The 23,526-nt window shown below is 53.5% G+C and overlaps 2 protein-coding genes and 3 pseudogenes across 14 annotated transcripts in view; 1 reads left to right on the top strand and 4 right to left on the bottom strand.

Moving 5' to 3' along the window:
* RASGEF1A (RasGEF domain family member 1A) overlaps positions 1-14,034 on the top strand; it is a 41,234-nt gene extending 27,200 nt beyond the window's left edge. For 8 of the 9 annotated variants that reach the window (XM_077124537.1, XM_077124533.1, XM_077124530.1 and 5 more), the window contains 12 exons: positions 3,847-4,044; positions 6,110-6,232; positions 7,180-7,317; positions 7,807-8,028; positions 8,390-8,464; positions 8,771-8,863; positions 9,324-9,426; positions 9,513-9,592; positions 10,201-10,392; positions 11,415-11,538; positions 11,795-11,867; positions 12,143-14,034. In XM_077124537.1, the coding sequence (XP_076980652.1) occupies positions 3,853-4,044; positions 6,110-6,232; positions 7,180-7,317; positions 7,807-8,028; positions 8,390-8,464; positions 8,771-8,863; positions 9,324-9,426; positions 9,513-9,592; positions 10,201-10,392; positions 11,415-11,538; positions 11,795-11,867; positions 12,143-12,167 (1,440 nt within the window). In that variant the 5' untranslated portion in view covers positions 3,847-3,852 and the 3' untranslated portion in view covers positions 12,168-14,034. The remainder of the gene's footprint in view (positions 1-3,846; positions 4,045-6,109; positions 6,233-7,179; positions 7,318-7,806; positions 8,029-8,389; positions 8,465-8,770; positions 8,864-9,323; positions 9,427-9,512; positions 9,593-10,200; positions 10,393-11,414; positions 11,539-11,794; positions 11,868-12,142) is intronic. The other variant, XM_077124536.1, reaches the window with a different exon arrangement.
* On the bottom strand, positions 876-1,865 carry LOC143652981 (ubiquitin-conjugating enzyme E2 C-like; annotated as a pseudogene).
* CSGALNACT2 (chondroitin sulfate N-acetylgalactosaminyltransferase 2) overlaps positions 12,545-23,526 on the bottom strand; it is a 92,125-nt gene continuing 81,143 nt past the window's right edge. For 3 of the 5 annotated variants that reach the window (XM_077124524.1, XM_077124525.1, XM_077124523.1), the window contains exons 8-9: positions 13,351-13,620; positions 12,549-13,263 (exon numbers count right to left, since the gene is read on the bottom strand). In XM_077124524.1, the coding sequence (XP_076980639.1) occupies positions 13,160-13,263; positions 13,351-13,620 (374 nt within the window). In that variant the 3' untranslated portion in view covers positions 12,549-13,159. Of the gene's footprint in view, positions 13,264-13,350; positions 13,621-14,605; positions 15,605-23,526 lie in introns of those variants that run through there. The other 2 variants (XM_077124527.1, XM_077124528.1) reach the window with 2 other exon arrangements.
* Positions 16,985-17,672, bottom strand: LOC143653496 (protein strawberry notch homolog 1 pseudogene; annotated as a pseudogene).
* LOC143654496 (protein strawberry notch homolog 1 pseudogene) lies at positions 18,529-19,383 on the bottom strand (annotated as a pseudogene).

The following is a 23,526-nucleotide window of genomic DNA, read 5'->3' as shown; positions in this document are numbered from 1 at the left end:
GAGCCTGGTGGCCCTGGCAGGAGAGGGGCCTCGGGGGATTCTGGGTGTGCTGCTCCCCCAGTCTCTGTATGTGCTGCCCTTGCGGGGTGACCTGGTGTGTCCGGCAGGAGGGCCGGACTCAGGTGCGCCCTGGCCACGCGCCATGGGCCCTGTGATCCAGGAACTGGCCCTCATTGACATGCCTTTATAGGAAACGCCGCTTCCAAAACTCAGCCCCTTTGCACAAAAGGAAGTGTGTGTGTGTGTGTGTGTGTGTACATATTATTGAATGGTAAAATAGACGTGCAGTTTGGAAAAACCATCAAATCGTTTACAAATGAGTGAAATAGAAAATGAAAAGCTCTCCCCGCCACCCGCATAGGGCACGCTCTGTCGCTGGTCTGGCCTGGACGGCCCATGTGTTACACGCGTGAGCATGCCGTGCCGTTTAGAGTGACGCCGCTTGTTGGAATTAAAAAAATATTTTTATGAACAAATCCTCACACACATACAGTCCATACATAGTGCACAATCAGTGGCTCACAATAGCATCACATAGTTGTGTATTCATCACCATGATCATTTTTCTGAATATCTGCATCATGCCAGCAAAAGAAATTAAAAAGAAAACAGAAAAAACTCCCACATCCCATACCCTTTACCCTTCCCTCTCATTGACACTAGTGTTTCCATCTATCCAATTTATATTACCTCTTGTCCCCCGTATTATTATAATTTTTAAAAAAGAACCAAGATGCATTTGTTTAATTAATATATTCATCACAAGGGCAACAGAGATTTAATAAAAAAAAAACAGAAACAAAACCAAAATGGCACTGCCTATATGAAGGAAAGGACAGACCATCTTAGGAAAGAATAAAAAGACGACACAGAGAGAGACTGGGCAGTCTGGGTCAGGGCTCTTGGCTGGAGATGTGCTTTGCGTGGGTCTCTTGCAGGTACTTCTTAAAGGCTGAGAGGTTTTTTTGGAGTTGGGTAGCAAGTGTGCTCAAAGGGCTTTTGCTGTTGGGTTCTCCCAGCAGGCTCTGGGTGGAGAGGAAGACGGTCCTGACGTCCTATGAGGCAGACCACGTGACCTTCAGGATGTCCAGGCAGAGGCCACCTTGAGTGTCCACGTTGGGTGGTGGCAGGGTGTATTCGTTAGGGTTTTCCAGAGAAACAGAATCAACAGGAAATGTTCATAGATATAAAATTTATAAAAGCGTCTCACATAACCATGGGAACGGAGAGTCCAAAATCCGCAGGGCAGGCTGTGAAGCCGACGACTCCGATGGAGGGTCTGGACAAACTCCACAGGAGAGGCTCGCTGGCCGAAGAAGGAAGAGAGCCTGTCTCTTCTGAATCCTCCTTAAAAGGCTCCCCGTGATTAGATTAAGCATCACTCATTGCAGAAGACACCCCCCCTTGGCTGATTACAAATGAATCAGATGTGAATGCAGCTGATGTGATCATGATCTAATTCTATGAAATGTCCTCATTGCAACAGACAGGCCAGCGCTTGCCCAGCCAGACAGATGGGTAGCACCACCTGGCCAGGTTGACACGTGAACCTGGCCGTGACACGGGGTGTGAGGAATGTTACTGTGGACGCGTTGTAGGGGTAGCCACGGGGGAACCCCAGGGAGAGCTTGTACCTCGGGTCTTCATATCCTGCGCCAGCTGCTCCGTGGGTCCCCACCCTCTTGAAAAGGTTGTGTGGTTCAGGGAAGGCGGAAATTCCTTTGTTACCAGACATCACGAGGGTCATCAACTCCTGCTGTAGCCTCTGGGCTGCCGAGTCCCGGGCAGTGCACACGCTTGGGCTCGACCCCCTTGCCAGCGGTGGTGGCGCTGGCAGCTTCCTGGTTGCGGTTCTGGGATGCCATCTGCGTCGTGCTGGCAGGGAGGTGGGAGCTTGGAGAACACGACTGCAGCTGCAGCCCCCCTCCTCCCATTATTTATTTATTTTTGTCTGTATTTTTTTTTTTACTCATCTGCCCATACCCTGGATAAAGGGAGCATCCGACACAAGTTTTCACAATCACACAGTCACATTGTAAAAGTTCTATCTTTATACACTCAAGGTTGATGTAATTTTAAAAGCGACTGAGCTGGGAGCGTGTCCGCTGCACTCCCGGGCGGCTGCGTGCACTGTTGCAGGCCGAGTTGGAATGAGCCAAGTTCGTTTCAATCGGGTGGTTTCGGCGTGCGGCTGCTGGGGGTGAAGATCCAGCCAGCTTCTGCCCTTGGGTTCCAGTGGTCCTCGCTCCAGCCCGGAAGGCTTCCTGGAAGTGGTGCCGTCTGGGTTGGACTAGGAAAGCTAACTAGGGTGGGAGCAGAGGGCTGGGCTGCCCCGGGTTCCTGATGCTGCAGGTCTGGGCGGGGCTGAGAAGGAAGCTCAGGTGCTGTTGCTGCCTGGGGGAGGGTGCTGTTTGAGTCCTGCTGTCCCCCAACCCTCATCCTGGAGCCCCAGGAAGGGGACACGCTCGGAGGGGCCTGGCAGCCCTGCCCCACCCCTGGGCCTTTCCTGGGCTCTCACCTTGCGAAGACTTCACATCCCGCCCCGAATTCCAAGGAAATGCTCCGGCGTTTGGCAGGGAGACTGATGTGGGTTTCCATCTCGCGGGAGCCTTGGTGGAGGGCAGTGGGGTGGAATGGGTGCTCTTGTCGTGAAACCCTCTTGCAGTGGCAGAAATCATCATGGGGGCCGTTAGTTCGGTGCAGTGGGGAAACTGAGGCCCAGGAGCACTGTGGGGCTGCAGGATGGGGACGCAGGGACCTGAGGGAGCTTTGGTGCCCCTTCCACTGCCCTCCGAGGAACGCCCTCATCCTGGGGTTGGGGGACAGGCAGTGGCATGACTGCTGGCCTGGGGCTAAAGCAGTGGTCGCCCATGACTGCAGGGACTGGGGAGGGGGTGCCCGTGCGGGAGAGGCTCGGCAGGACAGGGCAGGCCACCCAGCTTGTGCCCTGGGCCCTCTCCCTCTGCCCAAATGCCCACCTCCAGGTGTGGCTGGCGGCCGTGGAGGGCGTGTGAGTCCCCATGCCTGCCTGTCACTCTGTGAGGTGAGGACCCTGGTGGCCTCCCTGTCACCTTGGGGAGGCAGGGCAAGGGGCCCAGGCTGGCCAGCCTGCCGCTCCCACCTGTGCAGGGAAGCCCTGCCTGTTTCAGAGGTCAGATTCAGCGTGGCCAACGCGAGGTCCAGCTCCTTCTCCAAACCCACCCCCACCGCCACACGCTTCCTCATAGCGGGGTGCCGCACACCCCACCTCGCCCACACCCCCCTTCACTCCCGGACCCTGCCCTCCCCCACGCCGCCAGCCTGACCCCAGCAGCTGTCCTCTCTCTGGGTTATGGCAGGACCCGCCTGCTGGGCCTTCCTGCTGCTCACAGTGACCTCTGACCTGTGCCCAGAGCCCCCGGTGGCTCCTGTGTCACTCAGAGGGAAAGGATGTGCTCCCCCGGCACCGGCCCTGGGCCTCCCTGCACAGGACCTGGCACCTGCCACACCCCAATACCTGGAATGTCCTTTCTTAGCCCAGGGGGCTACCCAGCTAACACCATCTGTGCCCACACGGCCCCTCGCCCTGAGGCTGTCTCCTCTGGCCCCGCCCCCCGCCCCGTGCCCCCCTGTGTCCTGCTGGCTTCGTGTCTTCCTCTACCCAGGTAATCCCCTGAGGGCTGGCCTGTGCATCCCCAGCCCCGGGGCAGGTGTCCCACCCCAGGTGTCCGCTCGCTCACCTGGAAGCTGGCACCCTTGACGGCTCTGCCGGGGACCCTCAGTGCACCCCAAGGCTGTGGGCCAGTCTGGGAGAAGCATCCCGGGGGCCTTGGATGCCATGGCCTCACTCTCTTCCCTTCCCCCCAGGAAACTATGCCCCAGACGTCCGTCTTCTCCAGCATTCTTACGCCCGGCTGTAGTGGACAGGGGCTTCCCGGCATGGGGGAGCGTGGAGGCGGGGGCACCGGCTCAGGGGAGCTCATCTTCCAAGACGGGCGCCTCGTCTCGGGGTCCCTGGAGGCCTTGATGGAGCACCTGGTCCCCACGGTGGACTATTACCCCGACGTAAGTGCTAGGGCCTGGGCTGAGCGACGGAGGGGGGGCGCCCCAGACCAGGGAGTTGCTTCCGAGAGTGGGTGGGGGTCGGGGCGGGTGCAGTGGGGAGCCCCCACCTTCCCAGCCTTCTGTGCCTTCTGCTCAGCTCAGAGTCCCCAGCCCAGGAGAGGGTCCTGCAAGGACTTCCTGCTGCAGCCCCCCCTCCAAGGGGGGCCCAGGGGGAGCAGCAGGAGTCTATGGCTTGGCCGGCACCCCAGCGACCCGGCGAGGGGCCCACCCTCACGCTCCCTGAGCCCGCTCCTGGGCGGGGAGATCTGTGCAATGCATGAGCCTGGAGGACAGACCCCAGAGCAGAGGGGAACTTCCCCTGTCAGGCACACACACCCCTGCTGTGGTCAGGCCCACCGGCCACAGAGAAAACTGAGGCCTTGGAACAGAGAATGGGCTCCCCTCCTCCATCCCTGACCTGGCTGGTCTCAGCAGCAGTGGGCACTGCAGCCGGGCTTGCCGCCCTCCCCTCGCTGAGCTGAGAGTGACTAGGGGACAGGTCTGACAAGCCCTGCCCACTCCCTCCCGCTGGAGTTAGCTTGGTTTTTGGGGGCGCCTAGTCCCGCAAGGTGCCTAGTCTTCTTCCCCCCCCCTGCCTGGGGCTGCCCAAGATGCTGGATGTCATCTTTCCTTGTCCATCCATCCATCCACCCCACCCCCCACCCCCCATCCATCATGCTCCCAGGGACCTACCAGGGCTGGTAGCAGTGGTGCAGACACGGGGTGCTGAGGGCACAGGAGGGCAGAGCTGGGCAGGGGAAGCACAACGCTCTGAGGGAGCCCAGAGCAGGGCAGCAGCTGTCAGTGTGGGTCTGTGCGGCAGTGACCTTGTGGTGTGACGGGAGGCCCCCCTCTTTTAGAAGCCTCTTTAGCCAGTTGTTCCCTGGTGTCAGGCCCCCCAGAGCTGTGCCCTGGGATCCTGGCTGCTGCCAGGAGAGAGTGACAGGATAGCAGGGATGGGTGGGGGCAGAGAGGCAGGGCAGCGAGTGAGCGGGCTTCGGGCTTCTCTGCCAGACTCTTGTGCCTTCACACGCCTCAGGCAGCCTGACCCCACGAGCACACGTACACATTTTCTCACACACACATTCTGAGCACCCGTGTCCATGCACGCACACACCCCCAAGCCCATACCCATTAACAGACCCCTCTGCTCGTGCTCCAGGGTCCCTTCTTTACATGCTGTGTTCTTGAAAGGGGAACGTGAGAAAGTCCCAGCCCCATTTCTACCCCTCAGCCCTTGTAGCGGCCAGTGGGGACCCCTCATGTGGTCTGGGGTCGGAGTGGGAAGTCTGTGAGGGGCTGGAAGAAACCCTGCTGCTCTGAGGGGCAGCCCCCAGCTGGTCCTGGCTGTCAGGACTGACCCAGGGCCCGTGGGGCTGCCGAGCGTGCAGGACCTGGGGGTCCCGACCACTGACGCCCACAGCGGCATCAGCTCCCACTGTGGGGGCGGGAGGGCCCAGTGGGACCCCGACCCCCAGCAGAGCCTGTCGGGAGGGCCCAGCGGGACAGTCCTCCCTCAGAGCCTGTCGGGAACCCCCCCCACCAGCAGAGCCTGTCGGGACCCCCCCCCCCGCAGAGCCTGTCGGGAACCCCCCCCGCAGAGCCTGTCGGGAGCCCCCCCCCTCAGAGCCTGTCGGGACCCCCCCCCCCGCAGAGCCTGTCGGGAACCCCCCCCGCAGAGCCTGTCGGGACCCCCCCCCCCCGCAGAGCCTGTCGGGGAACCCCCCCCCCCGCAGAGCCTGTCGGGAACCCCCCACTTCAGAGCCTGTCAGGACCCCCCCCCCCACTTCAGAGCCTGTCGGGATCCCCCCCCCCCGCAGAGCCTGTCGGGAACCCCCCCCCCTTCAGAGCCTGTCGGGACCCCCCCCCCCCCCCGCAGAGCCTGTCGGGAGGAGTGGGGTGTGGCTGGGCTGAGCCTGGCCAGGTAGGCAGGGATGGGGACGGGGAGGCGGGGGGGGGGGTGCTGGCCTTGGGACGGGGTGGGCCTGCGGGGGGGTGTCCCTGACAGCGCTGTGCCCCCCTGCAGAGGACGTACATCTTCACCTTCCTCCTGAGCTCCCGGGTCTTCCTGCCGCCTCACGACCTGCTGGCCCGCGTTGGGCAGATCTGCCTGGAGCAGAGGCAGCAGCTGGAGGCCGGGGCGGACAAGGTAGAGTGGGCAGGGAAGAGGCTGCCCCGTGGCCCTCGGGACCCCTCGGAGCGAGCTGGCAGGACAGGGCCTACTGGCACATGGGGCGCGCCTCCCGTGCCCTCAGACGCTTTGTCACACGCCCCCCCACCCCACCCCAGGGAAGGGCCCACAGCCACCTCTGGGCCTCCTGGTCAGTGCTAGGACCTCTGAAATGAGGGTCCGGTTGCAGATCATGGAAAAGAGGCCACACCTTCGGGCAGGCGCCTGCTGGTGGTGACCCGAAGGGGCTGTTGTCCCCCGGTGTTCCTGGTGGCTGCGTGAGGCTGTGGGTAGACTGGGGTGCTGTTTTGGAAGTGGGCAGGGAGGCCCTCGTTCCCCGGGGGGATGGGGTGGGGGTTGTCGAGCGTGGGGCCAGGGGGAGAAGGTGGGGGCGTGTCCGAGGCTTGGCGTGGAGGCCAGCCCCTTAGCCCACCCTGCAGGTCGAGGCTGAGCGTGTCCAGGGCCTTGGTCCCCTCCGGTGCCCCCCACAGCACCTGGTGTTGGCCCGGCTGGGGCCCCTGGGGTGCTTTCTGTGGTGCTGGGCCCACCGGGTGGGGCTTGCGGGTGCTCGTGGTCTGGGTGCCCCTGCACGTGCTGGCCTCCTAGTCCAGAGAGGCCGGCAGGAGCCTGGGTTTAGGGAGCAGCTGGTCCCCCACCGCGTTCTCCCTATGGGTGGGCTCGAGTTGTCTCCAGTGAAATGGGTGTTCTGGGTCGGGCGGTGATGGGGCCAGTGCTTTGAGAAGGAATTGAGGTGCAAAAGGGAATCTACTGGAAGTAAGCAGGGGTCCCGCAAGCACGTCGCAGCGCTGCACTGGGGCCTGGGGGCTGCTCCGTCCCCCCTCTCCTTGCTGCCCGGGGCCCTCTGAGCTGTCACTCCTTCAGGCCACGCCGCCAGGCCCCGGCTCACACTGTTCCATACCACCCAGGTCAAGTTGAAGTCCTTCTCAGCCAAGATTGTGCAGCTCCTCAAGGAGTGGACAGAGGCCTTCCCCTTCGACTTCCAGGGCGAGAAGGCCATGGCCGAGCTGAAGACCATCACACAGCGTGTCACGCAGTACGATGAGGTGAGGCCCACCCTCCCCGGGGGCCCCTTTGGGTGCGGGTTCTGGGTCTGCGTGCACAGGGGACAGGGTGGCGGGATGGCTCTGTGTGCGTCTTGTTCCTGAGAGAGCTGCTGGGGGGCTCCTTTTGGCTGGCCCCAGGCCCCTCCGCGTGGGATACCATGTGACCCAGGGGCAGTGGGAAGGCAGTGAGAGCCTACCGTGTGGGTCACCTGCAAAAGCCAGCCCTTGTGGACCCCAAAGCTTGGCCCTGGCCCTGCCCACAGCTCCCTACCCCAGTGGTGGGGGCCACAGCTGAGGGGCTCCCTGCACACCCCACCCCCCTTCTGTCACTGACGGCCCGAGGGTCTCTTGGCTAGGGGGGTTTAGCCCCTTCCCCAGGTGGGCTGGGTTGGGAATATCAGGTGGGAGGTCTCCGGCTGGTGGCCTCGGTGGGTGTTGGGTCACCTCGGGCCTTGCCCCAGCCTCCCCCCTGTCCCTGCGGTCCTGCAGGAAAATGGCACTGTGAAGAGGGCCATCGCCCAAATGACACAGAACCTGCTGCTGTCCCTGGCCGCCCGGAGCCAGCTCCAGGAGCTCCGGGAGAAGCTGCGCCCACCTCCCGGGGACAAAGGGCCCGTCCTCAAGGCCAAGCCGCCGGCTGCCCAGAAGGACATCCTGGGGGTGTGCTGTGACCCCCTGGTGCTGGCCCAGCAGCTGACGCACATCGAGCTGGTCAGTGCTGCTGTGGGCCCTGCCTGGGGTGGGGTGCAGGGCCGCAGGCCTGCTGGACCTCGGCATCTTTCTTAGCACAGAGCACCAGGTTCTCCCCCGCCTGCGGGGCCAGCTCTCGAGGCGACCCAGTCTTGGGCTTTGGGGGCCTTGGGGCCTGGGGCCTGGGGCCTGGTCAGCAGGGACATGACTGCCTGGGGTTGGGGGAGGCACAGCTGCCTGCAGGGAGCATGGAGGCCCATGCTGCCCAACCCCACACCCACACTGTGCGGGGGCTGCAGCCTGTGTCTGACTTGCTCGAGGACGGTGGCCCTGCCCTGCCCTGGAGGCCAGACCGGCTCAGGCCCTGGTGCTGTCCCCCCAGGAGAGGGTCAGCAGTGTCCACCCCGAGGACCTGATGCAGGTCATCAGCCACATGGACGCCCCTGACAATCACAGGGTAAGTTGGCCTGGCCCAGGGTGGGGGGTTCTGGTGGCCGGGCACCGGGGGCTTGGTGCCTTCTAGTGGAGGTCATGGGCTCGTCCAACAAACCTGAGCGCCTCTGTGGGTCAGGGACAGAGCCGGTGGACACAGGGACTGTGGGGCCGGCACTGACTGAGGGAGTGACCTGTGCTGGGATGGGGTCTGGGAGCACGGGGAGGGCACCCTGGGGGGCCGGGCCATCCCTCGCTCTCACGGCCCCCCGTGGCGTGGTGGCTCTGGGTCCTCAGGCGGGGCGTCCTGTGACCCCTCGTGTGTCCCCAGTGCCGAGGGGACCTGACCAAGACCTACGGCCTGGAAGCCTACGACAACTGGTTCAACTGCCTGAGCATGCTGGTGGCCACCGAGGTGTGCCGGGTAAGCGGGGCGGGCCCCAGCCTCGTCCAGGGGCTGTGCAAGCTCTGGTTCCTCCCCAGGTTCGAGAGAAAGTGAAAGATAAAAGAGGGTCTCTGCTGCACCCAAGAGGTGCCACCTCCCAGCATGCGGCGAGCTGTGGCGACGGGAAAACAGCCACAGCTACTCTCTGTGTCCAGCGCGGCCCTGCGGCCTCACGTGCCATCTCGTTCAGCTGTCACAACCCCCACTCCCCGGGTGGGCGGTGACACCCCCTGGTGTGGCAGAGGGAGCGGGGTGCGGGCCCAGGTTCTCCACAGAGGCAGCGTCCGGGCCTCCCGGAGCAGGCTGGAAGCTAAGCGTGGAGGGGCAGGTCTGTGCATGGCATCCCCAGCCCCCTGGGGAGGGGCCTAGCACCTTGCTTGACCACTCGCCCCTGTGGGCATCGTCTCGGGGTCCCCTGGCTGAGTCCTTCCACCCCCAGGTGGTGAAGAAGAAGCAGCGGACCAGGATGGTGGAGTTCTTCATCGACGTGGCCAGAGAGTGCTTCAACATCGGCAACTTCAACTCCATGATGGCTATCATCTGTGGGTGCCGGGCCCCGGGTGGGCACTGCCCCTGCCCTGGCCGCGTGCCCTGCACTGACCCCTGACCCCCCATGCTGTCCCTGCAGCTGGCATGAACCTCAGTCCTGTGGCGCGGCTGAAGAAGACGTGGTCCAAAGTCAAGACGGCCAAGTTCGACGTCCTGGAGGTAGGTCCCGAGCCCTCCCTGTACCCGGGACGCGCTGCCCGAAAACCTGAGGGTCGTGTGCATTTCGCTGACCCTCACACTTTGGCTTACCCTAGTACCTTCATCTCTGAGAGGTGGAATCACTTAAGCTTCTCTCGGTGGTGGTTGTTACTTAGATAGAAAGCAGGTGACCTGGCACTGGAACAAGGGGCGGGGGGTCAGGAGAGGGTTTGCCCCAGGGTTTGGGGTCACTGCTGGACAGGACTGCTGAGCCCACCTGCCCAGGTGTCGTGGTCCTGGAACCCACATCTTGCGACCTGGGCAGGTTTGGGGAGGTCGGGGTATGCAGAGGGTCGAAGGAAGAGGGAGAGAGGCAGGCGGCCAGGACGACGGGGTGGGCTGGCCTGAGACCCTTCCGTCTGCCTCGCAGCTGTCCCAAGTGGGGACCCAGCCCAGATGCCCCCTGGCCCAGCACCCAGCAGGCGGCCTGGGGACCCCCTCGTGCTCTCCTTCCAGGGAAGGGGCCTTTCCCAGGGCTCCGTCTGCTCTGCAAAGGGGTGTCCTAGCGGGCCTGTCGGGGCAGCTCGGCTGCCTTGCCCAGCGCCACCCCTGCCTGCCCCACCCCCCAGCACCACATGGACCCGTCCAGCAACTTCTGCAACTACCGCACGGCCCTGCAGGGCGCCACGCAGCGTTCCCAGACGGCCCACAGCAGCCGCGAGAAGATTGTCATCCCCGTGTTCAACCTCTTTGTGAAGGACATCTACTTCCTGCACAAAATCCACGCCAACCGCCTGCCCAACGGGCAGGTCAACTTCAAGGTGAGCAGGGCCCCAGGGGAGAGCCCCGCGTCGGGGGAGCGGCAAGGCTGGGGCCTGGCTCGGACAGGCCTCGAGGCCTGAGAGCTCCAGGGTCAGCCATGGGGTCTCAGGAACCGGGCACAGCAGGACGAACACTGCGTGGTCTCCCTGATGGGAAGTAATTTGAATAAGCAAAGTCATGGGGTCAGAAACTAGGGCCCAGGTCAGCAGGGGCGGGCAGCAAGGGAGGTAGCGGCGGTCAGGGTGTCACTGATGCAGAGGTTCTGTTTGGGGTGCTAGGCAGGTCTGGGTCACAGGTGGCGGTGTGGGGAGAGCGGCGTGCGCATGCAGCTGACACGACTGGACGACTGATGTGGTCGCCATTAGACTGGGAAATGTGAAGCGGTCTACATGGAACGAGAACGCACTAAAAAACAACAACAAACACCACTAAAACTGTACCAAAAACCCCACAAAGGCAGCAGCTGCTCTGCTGGCCGTGGGGGATGGAGGGCCTCCCTCTGGGAGGGCGGTTTTGCTGTCGCATGGGGAGCGGTGGCCACAACCCTGCATTAAATGGTTAAACCTGTATTGAACCATGTTGTGGGTCTAGCTCTGACCCCACCAGGGCGGCCGAGGGTCCCCTGGGGGCTTCGAGGTCCGGCAGGGAGGAGGAAGGGAGCCCCGAGGGAAGCAGGACCTGCCTGCTGGGACCGTGCGCTGGGGGTGGGGGAAGAGGGGAGGGCCGAGCCGCCCAGGGCTGAGTGCCAGGCTGGGTGCAGGAGGACAGGGGTGCAGCTGCTTCCCGAGAGCAGAGGCCGTTTTCTGGTAGGTGCTGCGAGGCTGGGCATGCCCCTGGGTGGTGGCCTCGGGGTCACCTGTGGCCCCGGGCAGCACCGTGCATTTCCCGCCTGCTGTCCCCGTGGCCCGTCCAGGGCACCAGGCCATTTTCCCAGGAGCTGGGCTGGGACCTGCGTCCCCTGCCCCAACCGAGGGGCTTAAACGTGCCGGACAAATTTCCTGTGGGTTTTCTGCCCTTTCAGAAATTTTGGGAGATTTCCAGACAAATCCATGACTTCATGACGTGGACGCAGGTAGAGTGTCCCTTTGAGAAGGACAGGAAGATCCAGAGCTACCTGCTCACGGCCCCCGTCTACAGCGAGGAAGGTGAGGGCCAGTCCCCAGGCTGTGGCACCCACCTGCCCCGGGCCCCTCACAATCTGCCTGGGGCAGCCCGAGTGCTGTCCCCATCTCACGGGGTGGGTGGGGGAGCCGGCTGAGCTAGCTGGGGTCAGTGTGCAGTGAGTGTGGTTTTGGCATCTGGGGCCTGGCGGCACCCTAGGAGGGAGGGTGTGGGCAGGCGGGGGCCTGGCTGGTCGCCGGGACATGGTCTGAGGGGCTTCCCCGTGCCCCCACCCCCCAGCACTCTTCATCGCCTCCTTCGAAAGCGAAGGTCCCGAGAACCACATGGAGAAGGACAGCTGGAAGACCCTCAGGTGGGAGCACCCAAGACCCCTCTGGGGACCCCAGGATGGCGAAGGGCTGGGGCCCCGGGAAGCCCATGGCGGGTGGTGATGGCATGGTCCCTGCAGGAGGCAGGGGCTCCCCACGTGGTCAGACAGAGGAGGCCAGGGGCCGAGCAGGCTGGGAACTGCGGTTTGGGGAGGGGGAGGGCTTTGGGACGCCCGACCCCCTCACGGCTGCCCTAGTGGCCCCCTGACCCTGCCCCCCTGCCTGCTCCCTCACGAGCCTTCCTCCCGCGTGTCCTTAGGACCACGCTCCTGAACAGAGCCTGAAGGTGGGGCGGCCAGCCGACGGGAAGGAAGCACAAAAAGAGCCACGTTCCAGTCTTGGCCGACGGGTGGAGAGGGAGGAGGCCTCACTGGCTGGGGTCCATTTTGTATATATCTTTTATGAAAGCAAAAAAAAAAAAAGAGTAATTATTACACGCATCAACCTTTGGCACTTACAAGAAGAAAACATTTCTTGTTTATTTTAAAGAACGGGGCAGGGCCCTGTTCTGGGGACCAGGGGGTGGGGGGGAAGCGTATCATGGCAGATGGCAGCCGTGATAGCATCTTATTCTCATGAAGTTGTAGATTTTTATTTTCTACTTTTGATTATTAACATCTTAAGAAAATGATATTTAAAAAAAAAAAAAAACAAAAAAAACAAAAACCCAACCAAAACCAACGTGAGCCCTGCGTGCTCGGACGCCTTTCCAGCCAGTGTCTGCGGTGTCGGGTGAGTGCCTTAGAGGGCACCGAAGGGTCCCAGCTTCCTGCTCTGTGCCTCCAGCTGGAAGGAGCCGGCGTGCCTGGGGAGGGGGCCAGGGGGCCCACTGCATTCTCTGGGACCCCTCTGGAAAGCTCTGCTCTGGGGTTGTCGGGTCCCCCTGCTCCCGAAAGCATGTGGTTCCAGCAGGAAGGGCCCGGGCAGCCAGGAGGTTTCATGTGCATTCTTTGGCCAGTGAACCTTGGAGTCCAGGCTTTCCAAAGTTTACATTTTTTCATTTTCCTTTATCAGGGATGTATGGGGTGGGGGAGGGGCAGGGCGCCCCCAGGTTTGTACCTGGGCCACGCGTTTTCCACCTGGCAGCATGTTTTCCGTTGGGATGTGTTTGGCAAATTGGTCTTCGACTGCATTTTAGGGAAAGAAAAAAACTGAACTCGCATAGGGGGAGGGAGTGGTGAAGTCCGTTTTTAAGGCTGTCACTGAAAGATGCGGTTACTTGTAATGAAGAGAAAACAGAACAGGGTATAGGACAGGTGACATTCAAAGCTGTTATTTAAGCCCAAGTAGGAAGTGAAAAGAAGCAGTTTCCTAAACCAGATGTTACAGCGGACTGCACGTGTCCTTCCCTCTGTGTGGGAAACTCCCCTAACTGGAACCCTGAAACAGAAGATTAGCCAGAGATGGTTTAACTGCTGGAGCCCATTCAAACGCAGCTGCCCCGCGTTCAGAGGTGGTTTTCCTCACCTGCGCTGGAGGAGAGCCTCCTTTTTCTCCATCTGATGTCATGGCGGGGACAGCTGTTCCCCAGAGCCAGCCGAGGGCCATCTACGCTGATGCTGTCTCCCCCCTCCCGCGGTGGGGTTTCCGTGCCTGTGTCCGCTGCCACCCTCGGGGGAGAGCCTGGCAGGGGTGAAGGAGTGACTGGATGGAGGTGCCCACGGGCCCGTGCTGGCGAGACCAGCCTCAGGAAGAAGGTCGTGACTGTGTGAGTTGCTGCTGATTTCCCTCTCAGCCCTGGGTAGAGTAAGAATATTCACACTGTATTCTTACAGTGTTTTTGCACTTTTCAGACGTTCTAGATAGTACATATTGTATATTGATAGTACATTTTGCTTTGTTTGTATTTGAGATCAAGGCTTAAAACTCGAGAGTATATATTTGAAATACAATGTTAGAACCTTTTCTGTCCCTGTGTTAAAAGAGCTTTCATGTACCTGTGTACTTCACTGGACCCTCGGTTCTAGTACTTACTTGAAATGGTGTTTATGTTTGCTACTTTATTTTCCCAATTTGATACGTCCCTAAATATGCTGTTTTGGTATTCTGAGATGAACTCCGAGCATAAAGCTGTACTATAACGCAGGTGTCGGCTCTCTGTGCGACTGGACGTATTTGCAACAATAAAAGGATGTGCCGCGCCCCCTCCCTGCCTGGTCTCTGCATGTGGGGCTCTGGGCGAGTGGGGTGGGGGGCAGCGGCGAGACGACGGGTCCACTGCAGGCCCTCACAGAAGGGACTGGGCAGGGAGCTGTCCTCTATGGGTGCATGTGGTGGTTTCTGTTTTAGTTTGCAAAAGCTGCTGGAATGCAATATATCAGAAATGGAGCAGCTTTTAAAAAAGGAATGTATTAAGTTGCAGGTTTATAGTTCTAAGGCCATGAAGATGTCCAAATTAGGGCACCTCAAGAAAGATACCTTAACTCCAAAGAAAGGGGCCTGTGACGTTCGAACTTTCTCGCTCAACTGGGAAGGCATGTGTGACCATGGGCTAGCTTTCTCTCCAGGCTTCTTGTTTCATGACGCCCCGCAGGGGTGTTTCCCTTTTGCACCTTCAAAGGTCTCTGGTAATGTGGGCTCTAAGCGTTTTCCAAATGGCTCCCACTAAAAAGGGCTCCAGTAAGCAACCCCACCTTGAATGGGTGGAGACACATCGCCATGGAAAACACCTAATCAAAAGTTATCACCTTCAATTGGGTGGGTCATATCTCCATGCAAACAATAAAAAAGATCCTACCCAATAATATTGAATGAGCATTAAAAGTAATAACGCAAAACTATACAGTAAGATTGTCTAGCCCTGCTTTCTCCTCAAAGTGAGCTCCAGAGAAATGTCACTAGCTGTTTGTATTGTACGGCCGAACAAGTGTGGGGAACCTGGTGAGACAAAGCTGCAAAGGATTCTCCACCACGGGGCCCGTCAGAACCTTCAGCACGTTAGGGAGTGCTGGGACTCAGTCGGACCCTGGGCATGAGGAGTTGGGCGACATCTGCTAATACCTTTCCACAGAGCAGCTTGCAGAATAGAGACTTCAGTTGTAAGGAGTCCATTCAAGAGAAGTCAAGTAAAAGGGTTCATTGAAGGGCACAAGAGAACTTGTGGGACCTAAGGGAGAGGACTGAGCCCCTAGGATGGGAACTGGGCCTCCCACCTGTGGCTCTTCCCTGACCGCATGGCTGCACTGGGGCCACTCGTCACAGTGCTTACTGAGCAGAGCTAGCTCAGCTGGGTTTCAGTGATTTGTTCAGGGTTTGCTATTCCCACAAGAACGGTGTGTCCCAACAGAACTTCCTGCAGCGATGGAATGTCCTATAACTGTGCTGTCCAGTATAGCAGTCATTAAACCCATATTGCTGCTGAGCCCTGAAATGTGGCTAGTACAGCCAAGGAACTAATTTGTAATTTCAGTTTAAGCAGGTTATGGTCACCATATTAGACAGAAGGCAAGGCCTGCGGTCTTGAGGGAGGGGATGGCACAGGATGGGTGCTCAGCTGTTTGTGGAGAAATGAGGACACCTGTGAGGATGCTTGTATGATTTTCTATAAGCGATAACACTTTTAGGTCTTTAAATTTAATGGCATCCTTGATTTCCTGGTAGGGTTAGTTGTTGTTTTTTAGTTTGTTTAGCATAACAACTTTTTATTTGCCATCTACAAGATTTTTGGTATCTTGCAGCTTTTGATTAGGATTATTCGATCTCAATTTTTCAATAGTGCAACCTGCAAGCAAAAAAAAGTGTGGGGGGGTACAAGTAAACAAACAAAAGACCAATTGTCCCCTCACTTGTTTCTAAACATCTATTATAGGTGAAACAAAACTTACCCATATTATAGATAAGTGTCTATTCACATTTGTACATTACCATTTTTAACAGCTTGAGATAAACTCTACAGTGTCTTACAACACATTAAACAATATTCAGGTTACTGGGTAACAACAATAACAATAACAACAACAAAAAAACATACAGCAGAATCCTCAAGTGTTTCTTCATTGTCTAACTTAAGTAAGGTTTCCTTTCTATGAATGACAAAGCAAATTAGGATGATGAAGTAAAAAAAAAGGACTGCACAATGGAAGTCAATTAGCAGTTCTTAAAACTATTTTTAAGTTAAAGAAAACATTATTTTAAGAAAAACAGGCTTGCAGCCATTTTTGCAGCACGTGAGGAATACTGTAAGTACATTAAAATGAACTTTTAAGATTTTTAATACCAAAACGTGTATGAACTCATTACTTTGAGAGGAAAACTAGGGCAGGAAGGCGAATGGGGAAGGGGCTCACAGGATGGGAAGCAATACCAGGGACAGACACTGTCAGAATGCAGTAACTAAGGCTGCACAGCTACAGATGTGTCCTGTTACTTGACTTCTCTGTTAGTCTTGTTCACGCGTACTCTCAGAGACATGCACTGTCCGGACAAAAGCTAGAAGAGAACCTGAATGCATGATATGCAGATTTTCATCACATGCTTTAATGAACCTAGTGTTCAATAAGTTGGAAAAAGAAACCAATATATATTTTCAGACTCAAACTACATACATCTGGGGCTGGCAATGGCAGGGATGGTCTGCATTAACCTGGAGTACTGTAACAGAAAAGTAAAGCCGGTGTGGGAAGTTCCAAGCATTTCAAACCAATTGTGGCTTGTAGCCTTTGATAAACGAACAAACAGACTAACATACGTGCACGTGCACGCACATACCCTTTTACCCAAAGTAAAAACAAATGGGAAGTACTAAGGGAAAAGCAAAAGGAGAGACAGATCGGCTCTGCTGATTTTCAGAGTTGCTATCCCCTCCAGGTCTGTCTTCATCCCCCCAAAAATTAACTAGAGAGAGCACAACTGAGAAAAACTTGTAATTCTTTGGAAACTGTCCCCGATTTTTATGCAAATGATCTGCCTCAACAGTATTTCAGATATGTCCATATTGAAACCTATCTGTTCTTTATGCATTGCTCAAGTTATTGATGCTTTGTGGGTGGGGCTGCTGCCAAAGCTGTCTCTGCTAGACCGCAAGCTGCTGAGACTGGTCTGAGATTGACAGATTTACAAGAAGAGACACACAATTTGCTGGGATGATTAAACCTACAATCTGCTATCCATCCTCTGGCTGAACTATCTGCATTTTCACATTTGTGCCACTGACAGATGCCAGAACACCCTTAACTTTGTCCAGACACTGAGTACTGAACCACATAATACATAATATATGCAGCAACTGAAGACCCATTTCACAAACTAACCCCAAACTTGCTTTTTTTGCAATTGCCATGCCAATAAGCACGAGTACAAGTATCTGCAGATGAATTATATTGCTCTAACCACTGTACCACAGCATCATCAGAGACTTCCCTCTTATATTTCTTTTTTAGATCTGAATACATTTCTCATTTCAGCTGTTTCCCAGTAGTTACTCTATAAATCAAGGAAAGCTTTTTTTTAGGATTGACTTCTTGAAGTTGGCAGTTTTATTATTGTTTCTTATTTGCAATGACAAGTAAAAGCCATCATCTGGTCCTATTGTTGAGCCCAAATCTTGGTAGCTTCCTCCCAGGACTTCCCCTTTCTACACTAAGTGTGTATAATTCTACATGGGCAGAGGTTGAATAGCCTGGAGTCAAGAACTTCTTAACATCTCTTTTCCTCACCTTTTCATCTCCAGAACCAAGAGCCAAGATGCCCATATCGTATCTTCTGTTCTTTTCGGCATTTTGAATAACTGCAGTAAGTGTGACAGCAAAATACTGAAACAGGGCATTCTGTAGCAATATTCCTATTCTCATCCATAAGTCTTTGTTTTCCCATGATATTTAGTATTGCTACAGGTACATCAAGTTCAAGTCTTGACTCATGATAGGTTTCTATCATCATTGCTCACAGTCCTTCCCTGGCAGCCGATCGTCTCAGCAACATTCTCAGGGCCATCAAGTTCATCAATTAGTTCATCAAGGGTATTGAGGGGAGGTCTTCAGCTCATTTTTCTAGTTTATCAGGTAGATCTTTCTTCATCTGCTATACCTTTTCCACTGCATCCTGATTTGTTGTAAGGCAACTGTTGTTGGTGTAACTGTGAGCTGGTGCCTATTAGGGGCAGGTGAAATAACTGGCACAGATGAAAAACGAGGTTGTTCTGACCTCAAGACCTGATGCTAATATACTATTTGAATAGAATCTGGATCTCTACTTTTCTTCTTTTTTTAATCTTTGCTTTTCTTACGGTCTTTTCTGATTAACCAGGCATTCTCTTCATCATCCTCACCAGACTCGTCTCTAAGTGGGTAGAAATCATGTCATCTCCAGAACTCACGTTCTCAGAGCTCTTACAGTCACTTTCTGCATTATTAGAGGCACCGGACTCACGGCCGCTTCGTCAGAACCGCTACCAGTATGGCCACCTACTCTTTATGCTTTTTTGGCTTCTCATGTTATCTCTTCACCTTTCTGCTTCTTTGTTTTCTTTTCTTTACAGGGACCATCTTTTGGTGAACGGTTGTTATTTGGAGCTGTCCAATATTCCCAACAAACTATAAAGTTTTTTCCTGTCTGGAGCTGGGAAGTGCTTTTCAATGAGTGGCTGCAGCACTCCTTTGGCAGTCGAAACAAAATCATTCAATTCTCTCCTGCCCCCTTCCAAGGCTTCTAAAGTTCTAGCTCCTCCTGTAGCCTCAGACCAATTACAACACACAGCTTGACTGCTTTGTTATACATGTGAACATAGCTCTGTGAAAGAAGAACTTCCTCGATTTTGAAGGTCACTCCAGTAAAGCTCAGCTGTCCAGCAAATGTACATTCCTCTAAGCTTTGTATCCATAGCAACTATTTCCATGGCACCAACACCTCTCCGTTCTACTGCTTAAATAGAATCACTGAATTCTCTAAACCCCATATTCCAAGGCAGTTCATATGGGCCATGTTGCGTGGTTCAGAAGCACCAGTGTCACTAACATAAACAACTCTGGCTTTTGGCAATTTGTTCTGAAGCTCTAAAACTGCTAAGCCTGTCTTGGTTGGCTTTGAAGAACCAACAGGACATAAGTTTTTTGCTTCATGACATTCGTAAAACACCATCCCTCCATGGAAGTCATCACCACACCAATGTAGAAGCTGTTTTAATCTGGTTTTATATTTACCACCAGACTGACTTTCATCAATAAGGGAAGAATAGGTGATGGAAATAACACCCCTTTTCACAATTCCATTATGCTTGGAGGAAATTTTTCCATATTTAAACTTATTTAATGAATGGACCAAAATGATTTTTGCTCCAATATCCCACAAATCCCCTTTCAAATGCTGAACTGTAATGCTCTTTTTCTACTCAAATAATTCTCACAGATAATTGTTGCTATTGTCCTCCCTTTTTCTACATCAGCACTATCACCTATTAAGAAGCCGGGACTCCATTAGGTAGGAATGTTTCACGGGCTGGGCTGCATGTGTAATTGCCTCAAGTTGTAAAGCTGATAACCAGTCATTATCAGTGGTTTCTTCAGAAACTGGTGTTTTATTATTTTTATTTATTTATTTATTTTTTTAGCTCAGATGCAGCTTCATTCAGTGTTTTAACATGATTACTTTACAATTAGGTATTATTGTGCTGTCCATTTTTGAGTTTTTGTATCTAGTCCTGTTGCACAGTCTGTATCCCTTCCGCTCCAATTACCCATTATCTTACCCTGTTTCTAACTCCTGCTGGTCTCTGTTACCAATGACATATTCTAAGTTTACTCTCAAATGTCCGTTCACATCAGTGGGACCATACAGTATTTGTCCTTTAGTTTTTGGCTAGACTCACTCAGCATAATATTCTCTAGGTCCATCCATGTTATTACATGCCTCATAAGTTTATCTTGTCTTAAAGCTGCATAATATTCCATCGTATGGATATACCACAGTTTGTTTAGCCATTCTTCTGTTGATGGACATTTTGGCTGTTTCCATCTCTTTGCAATTGTAAATAACGCTGCTATAAACATTGGTATGCAAATGTCCGTTTGTGTCTTTGCCCTTAAGTCCTTTGAGTAGATACCTAGCAATGGTATTGCTGGGTCGTATGGCAATTCTATATTCAGCTTTTTGAGGAACCGCCAAACTGCCTTCCACAGTGGTTGCACCATTTGACATTCCCACCAATAGTGGATAAGTGTGCCTCTTTCTCCGCATCCTCTCCAGCACTTGTCATTTTCTGTTTTGTTGATAATGGCCATTCTGGTGGGTGTGAGATGATATCTCATTGTGGTTTTGATTTGCATTTCTCTAATGGCCAGGGACATTGAGCATTTCTTCATGTGCCTCTTGGCCATCCGTATTTCCTCTTCTGAGAGGTGTCTGTTCAAGTCTTTTTCCCATTTTGTAATTGGGTTGGTTGTCTTTTTGTTGTTGAGATGAACAATCTCTTTATAAATTCTGGATACTAGACCTTTATCTGATATATCATTTCCAAATATTGTCTCCCATTGTGAAGGCTGTCTTTCTACTTTCTTGATGAAGTTCTTTGATGCACAAAAGTGTTTAATTTTGAGGAGTTCCCATTTATTTATTTCCTTCTTCAGTGCTCTTGCTTTAGGTTTAAGGTCCATAAAACCGCCTCCAGTTGTAAGATCCATAAGATATCTCCCAACATTTTCCTCTAACTGTTTTATGGTCTTAGACCTAATGTTTAGATCTTTGATCCATTTTGAGTTAACTTTTGTATAGGGTGTGAGAGATGGGTCTTCTTTCATTCTTTTGCATATGGATATCCAGTTCTCTAGGCACCATTTATTGAAGAGACTGCTCTGTCCCAGGTGAGTTGGCCTTTGCTGCATCCCATAGGTTTTGATATGTTGTGTTTTCATTTTCATTCGCCTCGAGATATTTACTAATTTCTCTTGTAATTTCTTCCTTGACCCACTCATTGTTTAAGAGTGTGTTGTTGAGCCCCCATGTATTTGTGAATTTTCTGGCATTCTGCCTATTATTGATTTCCAACTTCATTCCTTTATGATCCGAGAAAGTGTTGTGTATGATTTCAATCTTTTTAAATTTGTTAAGACTTGCTTTGTGACCCAGCATATGGTCTATCTTTGAGAATGATCCATGAGCACTTGAGAAAAAGGTGTATCCTGCTGTTGTGGGATGTAATGTCCTATAAATGTCTGTTAAGTCTAGCTCATTTATAGTAATATTCAGATTCTCTATTTCTTTATTGATCCTCTGTCTAGATGTTCTGTCCATTGATGAGAGTGGGGAATTGAAGTCTCCAACTATTATGGTATTTGTGTCTATTTCCCTTTTCAGTGTTTGCAGTGTATTCCTCACGTATTTTGGGGCATTCTGGTTCGGTGCATAAATATTTATGATTGTTATGTCTTCTTGTTTAATTGTTCCTTTTATTAGTATATAGTGTCCTTCTTTGTCTCTTTTAACTGTTTTACATTTGAAGTCTAACTTGTTGGATATTAGTATAGCCACTCCTGCTATTTTCTGGTTGTTATTTGCATGAAATATCTTTTCCCAACCTTTCACTTTCAACCTATGTTTATCTTTGGGTCTAAGATGTGTTTCCTGTAGACAGCATATAGAAGGATCCTGTTTTTTAATCCATTCTGCTAATCTATGTCTTCTGATTGGGGAATTCAGTCCATTAACATTTAGTGTTATTACTGTTTGGACAATATTTTCCTCTGCCATTTTGCCTTTTGTATTATATATATATCATATCTGACTTTCCTTCTTTCTACACTCTTCTCCATACCTCTCTCTTCTGTCTTTTTGGTTCTGACTCTAGTGCTCCCTTTAGTATTTCTTGCAGAGCTGGTCTCTTGGTCACAAATTCTCTCAGTGACTTTTTGTCTGAGAATGTTTTAATTTTTCCCTCATTTTTGAAGGACAATTTTGCTGGATATAGGAGTCTTGGTTGGCAGTTTTTCTCTTTTAGTAATTTAAATATATCATCCCACTGTCTTCTAGCCTCCATGGTTTCTGCTGAGAAATCTACACATAGTCTTATTGGGTTTCCCTTGTATGTGATGGATTGTTTTTCTCTTGCTGCTTTCAAGATCCTCTCTTTCTCTTTGACCTCTGACATTCTAACTAGTAAGTGTCTTGGAGAACGCCTATTTGGGTCTAATCTCTTTGGGGTGCGCTGCACTTCTTGGATCTGTAGTTTTAGGTCTTTCATAAGAGTTGGGAAATTTTCAGTGAAAATTTCTTCCATTAGTTTTTCTCCTCCTTTTCCCTTCTCTTCTCCTTCTGGGACACCCACAACACGTATATTTGTGCGGTTCATATTGTCCTTGAGTTCCCTGATACCCTGTTCAAATTTTTCCATTCTTTTCCCGATAGTTTCTGTTTCTTTTTGGAATTCAGATGTTCCATCCTCCAAATCACTAATTCTATCTTCTGTCTCTTTAAATCTATCATTGTAGGTATCCATTGTTTTTTCTATCTTTTCTACTTTGTCCTTCACTTCCATAAGTTCTGTGATTTGCTTTTTCAGTTTTTCTATTTCTTCTTTATGTTCAGCCCATGTCTTCTTCATGTCCTCCCTCAATTTATCGATTTCGTTTTTGAAGAGGTTTTCCATTTCTGTTCGTATATTTAGCATTAGTTGTCTCAGCTCTTGTATCTCATTTGAACTATTGGTTTGTTCCTTTGACTGGGCCATATTTTCAATTATTTGAGCGTGATCCGTTATCTTCTGTTGGCGTCTGCGCATTTAGACAGATTTCCCTGGGTATTGGATCCAAAAGTTTGGAAGATTTTTCTGTGAAATCTCTGGGTTCTGTTTTTTCTTATCCTGCCCAGTAGGTGGCGCTCGTGGCACACGTTTGTCTACGGGATCCACCAGTAAAAGGTGCTGTGGGACCTTAAACTTTGGAAAACTCTCGCCGTCCTGGGGGTTCGCTAGCCGAAGCGGCATGAGCCGGCCCGCGGTCCGAACGCAGGGAGGGTTGCTGGTCGCCGCAGCCAGGGAAAGAGCCCGTCCGAATTTCCTAGTCGGCCCTGGGCAACAAGTGTGGCGGGAGGGCGCCAGCGGCAGCGGCCCGCCCGAGAGAGTGCACGTTCCCCGGGAGTCACGGGTTTGGAAGGGGCCTCCCCCACCCGTCACCGTTCTCCGCGGCCTGGGGGTTTCCGATCCAATTCTCTCAGTTGTTCCGGGGGCTGCGCGTGGTGTGGGCGCCAGCCGCCTTGGTTTCAGGGGACCGCCTCTCCAATTCTCCCAGCCGGCCTGGGAAGGGGGAAGGGAGTAACTCCGGCTGCTTGCCACCCCGCCTGGTAAGGCCCGCGCGCCTCGGCGATCTCACCCGAGTTGCTTCTCTCAGCCAGCCAGCCATTCCAGGATGGGGTACGCTGTCTTTTTTATCTCTGTTGTGGCTTTGGGCGCTTTCTGTATCGTTTCTACTCCCCTAGTAGGTGTCCTGGAGAAGAAACTAAGATCCGCGCGTCTTACTAAGCCGCCATCTTCCAGGAAGCTCCAGTCTATGTCTTTTGATTGGGGAATTCAGTCCATTAACATTTAGTGTTATTACTGTTTGGATAATATTTTCCTCTATCATTTTGTCTTTTGTATTATATATATCATGTCTGACTTTCCTTCTTTCTACACTCTTCTCCATATCTCTCTCTTCTGTCTTTTTGTATCTGACTCTAGTG

This window comes from Tamandua tetradactyla, chromosome 13 (genome assembly GCF_023851605.1).
Source record: "Tamandua tetradactyla isolate mTamTet1 chromosome 13, mTamTet1.pri, whole genome shotgun sequence".
Classification (NCBI taxonomy): Eukaryota; Metazoa; Chordata; class Mammalia; order Pilosa; family Myrmecophagidae; genus Tamandua; species Tamandua tetradactyla.
This window is presented reverse-complemented; position numbering and strand designations above follow the sequence as displayed.